The 7,147-nt window shown below is 41.2% G+C and overlaps 1 protein-coding gene across 1 annotated transcript; it reads right to left on the reverse strand.

Moving 5' to 3' along the window:
• Positions 1–2,968, reverse strand: LOC108528697 (SRSF protein kinase 1). The gene has a single exon (XM_017870656.1). The coding sequence runs from the start codon at positions 2,410–2,412 to the stop codon at positions 493–495; it is 1,920 nt and encodes a 639-aa protein (XP_017726145.1). The 5' UTR covers positions 2,413–2,968; the 3' UTR covers positions 1–492.
• Positions 2,969–7,147: the final 4,179 nt, after the last annotated feature.

The raw sequence follows: 7,147 nt of genomic DNA on the forward strand, positions 1-7,147 counted from the left end.
AACAGTCCAGGAAGATGATGCAGCCTGGACACAGCAAGTTTAATGTCTCTGCTGTACATAGAATTAACACACTTTCCCCTCCTCATCCTTATGCTGGCAATAGCATATGCACTAGAAAATTTTGACTCTTAGAGTGAATGAATAAAAGGATGGGCTCATACACCTTCATAGCTCTTTTCAAAAAGGATGCTTATAATTTAAAGGATGTCCTAATGGGAAGGAAAGGTACAGGGCAAGAGGCTGTTTCACATTTTAGTCCATTAGTCTTTGGCAGAGCCCAACCAAGGCCAAATTCACCTAGGATGCCCAATGGCTGTGGGGATCTCCACAGGGTCAAGTAAGCAAGCCCAAATGAACATGTTGGATTAAAAAAAAACAAGATCTAGAAACTCTTGAAGGAAGAGCTTCACCCTGAAAAGGGAAGAGGAAAATGCTTGGAGGGGAGGGGCGGAGGGTCAGTGTGTGATCTCTGCTGTGGTGGTGGGCAGGGGCTTAGGAGTTAAGCCAAGGGTGCCGAAGACACTCGGCGGCAGTGGCTCTCTTCTCGGGGATCAGCTCCAACATGGGCAGTAAGAAATCTGTGAAGCCAGCTGCCTCTTCCTGAGACCACTCATACTTCTCCACTAGAACCTCAAAAAGGCCCCAAGGTTTCCGCTTCGTGATATGTTTAAGGTCACCTTTTTTGGTGAAAAATTCCTTGGAATATTTTCCTGCCACAATGAGCTTGCGAGGCACCTTCCCCAGAAGTTCTATGATCAATGCAATGTGATCTTCATCTCGAGTGTACTCTTCCCCTGAATGAGGTTCAAACAAACAGTCACCTGTGGCCAGTTCAAAGGCCATGCATGCTGTGCTCCAAATGTCAGCAGGGGTATTATAGCCAGATCCTATCAGAACTTCCAAGGAACGATACTGCCTCGTTTGAATATCTTCAGTGAAATGTTTGTGCACCCAACAAGCATTTCCAAGATCAGCAATCTTCACCTTGAGCTTTTCTGCATTTTTTGGCTCAAGGGGATTAACAAGAAAATTTCCAGCCATGGATTTTCCTTTGTTGTCCAGTGGTCCATTATGTTCTTGCTCTTGTTCATCTTCACAGGGTATCTCTGCCCGAATGCTTTCTTGAAGTTGGCTAATGTGTTGTTCACTGAATGACTGATCTATAGTTGAGGAAGACTGGCACACCATGGTGTCTGACACCTCAGATTTTATAGGTGTACAAGAGTCTGTTTCTTGAGATGTGCTGCTGTCTCCATTTTGGGAGCTTAGGAAACTAGATTCCTGATTCAAATTTTGAACATCACAGTCATTAGCATTATGTAGATCCTCTTTATGTCTCAATGTTTCACTATTACTGTTCTGAGTATAATTAATGACTTTCATCACTCCATTGCAATTAATTTCTGCTGCACCACCCTCTGTATCACATTCCATAAGTGTTTGATCCTGGCCAATGGTACTTGACTCTTCAAGTTTTTCTTGGGTCATTTTATTAGGTGGTTTCTCTTTCAAGGGTCTTTCAACAGGACTCTCTGATTCTTCTTGCTTCTTTGGTCTTTTTTGCGCAGGGCCCGACTCTTTCTCCATTTCCTCAATTTCCTGCATTCGCTTCTCTAGTAATTCTGCCTGGTGCTTCTGCTTCTTCTTCAATTTCTTCTTCTTATTCTTTGACATTTTGTCAGCTGGTTTAGGTTGGGGAGCTGTACTGACTGCAGATCCGGAAGGCGGAGGAGCTCCAGATCGCTGCCATTCTGTTGCTTCTGCACCCAGCCTCCGAATGTACTGCTCATTCACTGACAATAAGATGTTCTCTGGTTTAATGTCAGTGTGGATGATACGGCACTTGGTATGTAAGTAATCAAGACCCTGTAACACTTGCTGAATAATTTTTTTGACACAAGGCAGTGGAAGCCCCTGATAATTGGACTTGATGATCCACTTGAGCAGATGATGCCCCAAAACTTCAAATACCATGCAGATATGTGTTCCATTAACTCCTGATATTTTAAAGTCATCTAGTAGTTGAACAACCATCTCTCTGTTTGGATCATTAGGGTCTGAATTGGGAACTGACTTCAGCAACCGGATTTCATCTAGTGCTGTTTCGGTGTAAAGTTCAGCACTTTTAACTACTTTCACTGCCACAAATTTCTTCCCCTGAATATCCCATGATAACCATACTGTTGAAAAGTGTCCCCAGCCTAACTTTCGGATCACATGATATCTCCCATTGAACAGATCTCCAATTTTCACAAGATGATAACCTCCTTTACAATAATCATTAGGATCTTCCTGCTCATCATCATCAGATCCCAGAATCTCCTCTTCCTGCTCTGGTAGATCACTCTCAGAGTGGGGAGCAGAGCCTCGGTGCTGAGTTTCAGATCTAAGAAATGATACAGAAATGCCCATTTTCCTTTGGGCTTTGTCCTTCTTGGCCTTGGTCCTTTTCTTTCGGGCCTGGAGCGCAAGCACTTTCCGCTCCACGGTGAGACCGGTAACCGCCAAGCGCCTGCGCACTCGAGTGGCGGTGACTCCAGCTCCCGCCGCGGCCCAAAACAAAAATATATTTTTTAATTATACCACAGACAGGCACTCTGATATAGGGTCCTGGTGTTATTTTCTGTCTTAAATGTTAAGGCCTATTCCCTTAACTGGCACTACTTGAGATCAATCCCATGTATTTACAGGAAACAAGGTTAAAATGGCCTGAGACCCGAGGCCACTGTGAGGAGGGAACATGATACCAGTATCTTCCTCAAAGGGTTCTTCTGAGTATTAGTGAGCTATACATGTGAATTGCTCAGAACAGTGCCTGGCAGATAGTGACTGCTATATGTGCAGGCCATTATTATTGTGTTTGTTGTTATTAGTATCATCACCACTGTCTTCATTTTACACAGAAGACTGAAGCTCAGAGAGGTGAAGCGACTTCTGTAAGGGCTCCATAGCCCTTAAATACCTGAAGCCAAGGTATAAACTCTACTTTCTAGCTAAGTATTAGACGTGACACTTTTAAGAGCTAGATTTGATTTGGGGGCCTCACTTTGGACATGTTCTAAGCAGCTTTAGAAACCTACGTTGCATAGCACTTATTAGGCACGACATGCAGAGAGCTGTCTAATAAATGCCTCTTGATGATGATCATGATGGGGTTTTAGGGCTGCTCTCTGTGCGTACGATGCATTGAAGTAGCATAATCACTGTGTCTGCAGCTCAGAAATGGAACAAGAATTTTCCTGCATCACCTATTAGAGTCTTATAGTATAATGTAACTTGGACTGTGATGAAAATGAGCCTGTGGTGATAGTAATTTAATGAGATAGTTACACTGGAAGCCAAGTTCCCTTTCAGTTGCCTTAAATTTTACCTTTATTGTCTCATTGCTTTTTGCATCTGAACTTGGCAGTTAATGGTCTCTGTAATAAATTCAAAGACAGTTTAGAATAATGGAGGCTGAATTTTCCTTTTTTGTGCCTACCTAAGACATGACATTATTACTTAGGTTTTGCCTTAGTATTTTTAAAATCAACTTGATGTTTTTATCTTCCTGGCTATATAATTAATAATTTATTAATTAAAATGTGGATTGGGTGCTGATAGCAGATAGCAATTTACACTTAAGAATTTGAACTAGGCCGGACGTAGTGGCTCACGCCTGTAATCCCAGCACTTTGGGAGGCTGGGGTGGGCACATCACTTTAGGTCAGGAGTTCGAGACCAGCCTGGCCAACATAGTGAACCCTCATATCTACTAAAAATACAAAATTTAGCTCGGCATGGTGGCAGGTGCCTGTAATCCCATTTACTCGGGAGGTTGAAGGGAGAATCATTTGAACCCGGAAGGCAGGGGTTGCAGTGAGCCGAGATCACACCACTGCACTCTGGCCTGGGTGACAGAGCAAGACTCTGTCTCAAAAAATAAAAAACAAAATAATTTGAAATGAAGTCCCTTAGCTCTGTTTCCCATTTTGTTGCTACTTTTCTTTACCAACCTGTTAAAATTAGAAAAATACAAGTAAGTGGGAGACCCATATCTGCAACCTCTTATTTTGTTATGATTAAACTGAGTTTCAAGCTCATTGCAAGTGTTGAAAAATGGAAGCAGCCTTGGAAACATTTTTGCCTGATTAGGAATGCTTTAAAACTACCACTCTGGTCAAGATAAATTGATGAAAAGATATTCATTATGCTTGTGCTAAATATCACACCAGAGCTGTGTTCAGCCCGCAAACTTCTACCTCTTGCTTCAATCCTTTGCCTGATTTCTTTTATGCACAGTAGTACAAAGAATTGGAGGAAGCATCTTGGTGCATATAGCCTCCTTCTGGCTGTGTTGATGCCGTCTGCTGACCTCTGAGAAGATCTGGGTAGTGTCTTTCTAGTTTCTAGATCTAGATAGCTTCAAATGTCCCTCCCACTTTCCTTACTCTCTCCCTTCTCTCCATCTTTTCTCTGTCACTCAGGGAAAATGCAGTAGACATTCCAGTTTCTCTTTTATCATCACCTCAAATATTGACAAAATGATAGTCCCAGTTAAAGAAAAAAGCTATGATATAATTTACCGAAAATAAAGACAGTTGTAGCCTTTGTCTTAGGTTAGCTTTAACAGACTCCATTCGCAGTAAAATCACCGTAATATTTTGTCTTTATTGGACTTCTGCTTGTAAATAATTGATGAAAAATTACCTGCCAAGCATGAAACAAAGTGTTCAAAATGTTTAGAATTCATTGGGAGAAAGATGCTCTATAAATCAAATTAATCATTGCTACTACAGGTAACATAATTCTGAAACCAGAAGTTGGTCCAACCACTGAAGGTGGCATTAAACCTCCATTACCTCAAGAGACAATTACTAAGCAGCCATCACATGCAAGGGGTCCCTGGAAGTGTCACTGTGGGTGGCATGAGGAACCATAAACATAATTTCTGTGCTCTGAAGGGCTTAGCTGGGGAGACACACGAAAGCTTTAATCATAACATATAAATCACACAAGAAGATGCCAAAAATGTTCTAAGTAAGGTACAAGATTTACTGGAGGCAGGAAGAGACTAAAGGCAGGCAGAGACTGGAAAATATCTTAAGCAAACAATACTAGTGAGAACACCAGTTTCAAAAGCTACAATTTTTCTGTGTCAGCCAACGTACATGGCAAGCACCTCTGTTCGCCATGAACAGAAGGAAGTTCATTGGATGAGAAGAGTGGGTGTGGTAAAATTTAAGTTCTGTTTTTATGATGCCGGTCTGTGTGGATGGTCTGTAGCTTTTATCTTTAGGGCTATCATTTTGTCAATATTTGAGGGGTGTATCAACTTGCAGAATAACATAGGAACAAAGGGGCAGGCTTGGAGAGGAAGAAACATAGGAATTTGGAGGTCTGTGTTGAAAAAACCATGGTGTACCAATACAAGTATCTATCTATCTATCTATCATCTATCTATCTATCTATCTATCTATCTATCTACCTACCTACCTACATATTATCTATCTATCTATCGATCTATCTATCTATGTATCTATCTATCATCATCATCTATTGATTTATTTTAAGGAATTGACAAACAATTGTGGAGGTTCCCAATTCCAAAATCTGAGGAGTGGGTAAGCTAGAAGACTAGAGACTCTGGGAAGACTTGATATTGCAGCTTGAATCTCAAGGCAGCCTGCTGGAAGAATCCCATCTTCCTTGTAGAAGGTGAGTCTTTTCTCTATTAAGGCCTTCAACGGATTGGATGAAGCCCATCCACATTGTGGAGGGTAATCTGTTTTACTCAAAGTCTACTAACTTAAATGTTAATGTCGTCTTAAAAAATATGCTCACAGGCTGGGCACGGCGGCTCACGCCTGTAATCTTAGCATTTTGGGAGGCTGAGGTGGGTGGATCACCTGAGGTCAGGAGTTCAAGACCAGCCTGGCCAACATGGCAAAACCCTGTCTCTACTAAAAATACAAAAAAAAAAAAAAAAAAAAAAAATTAGCCAGGTGTGGTTGCAGTCACCTGTAATCCTAGCTACTTGGGAGGCTGAGGTAGGAGAATTGCTAGAACCCTGGGGATGGAGATTACAATGAGCTGAGATTGAACCATTGCACTCCAGCCTGGGTGACAGAGCGAAACTCTGTCTTAAAAAAAAAAAAAAAATTCACAGAAACATCTAGAATAGCCCAGCCACGTTGACACATACAATTAACCCTCACCCATCACAAAGTCCTCTTCGTAGGCCTGGGCTCGTTAGTCTGCCATCATTGACACCTGTGGGGAACCTGTCCATCAAGAATCAAAGTCCTGACTGGTCACATCTCAGTTATATGCCCACTTCCCCACTACAGCTGGGTGGGGAGACAGAGGCTCTAGTCCTTTGGTTTTCATGGTTGGAGACTGGCAATATCTCCATCAAGAGGCTTCCTTTGAAGGGACACAAGGTTGCTCAGGGAAAGGAAGGTGGAGTTCTGGACAGATGGAAAGCGAATGTCCATGCCACTTCCTTTCTTTGTGACCATATATGGCAAAAGTTCCTTATGTCTAAGCTATTTCTTCATTGAATCCTCCAGGCTGCAGATCTTATTACTTATTTACTTGTTTATCGTTTAACTGTCTTTGCTAGAAGGTGAGTTTAATGTGGGTAAGGATCTTGTTTCTTTTGTTCACCGCCATTGTCTGCAGTTCCTAGAATCATGCCTCACACATAGTAGGTGTTCAGTATATATTTTCTTCATAGATAAGTATATGAATAAATAACAGTGGACACTGTGTAAATATATAGATTAAATTTCCTGCCAGAATTTAACTGCTTGCTACTATGATTTAAAAAATGATGAAAACGAGGCTATAAAAAAATTTTGTACTTTGGTTTTTACTCCACAGAACCAAGAGATTTAACAGTAGAAGTTCATTCATAACCATAAATACACACACACAAACCACCTGTGACATATAATACACACATACATGTTAAGCAAACAAGAATTATCTGGTTTTATTTTAAAAATATAGGTCTTTATGATGAGAAAGTTGATCCCATATTCATGGGTCTTTGCTTACACCTTATAGATTAATCTTTTCCATGATTTGGACAGTTTCTCATCTCTGAACTGTTATCTGTATAAAGGGGGCTATTTATTAAAAGTTCTGAATATAATGTAGACCT

The sequence above is a fragment of the Rhinopithecus bieti genome, unplaced genomic scaffold (assembly GCF_001698545.2).
Source record: "Rhinopithecus bieti isolate Rb0 unplaced genomic scaffold, ASM169854v2 scaffold_5350, whole genome shotgun sequence".
Classification (NCBI taxonomy): Eukaryota; Metazoa; Chordata; class Mammalia; order Primates; family Cercopithecidae; genus Rhinopithecus; species Rhinopithecus bieti.

Bases quoted from the DNA above. Each gene is read 5' to 3' on its own strand.
- LOC108528697 (XM_017870656.1), bottom strand. From the start codon at position 2,412: ATGGGCATTTCTGTATCATTTCTTAGATCTGAAACTCAGCACCGAGGC.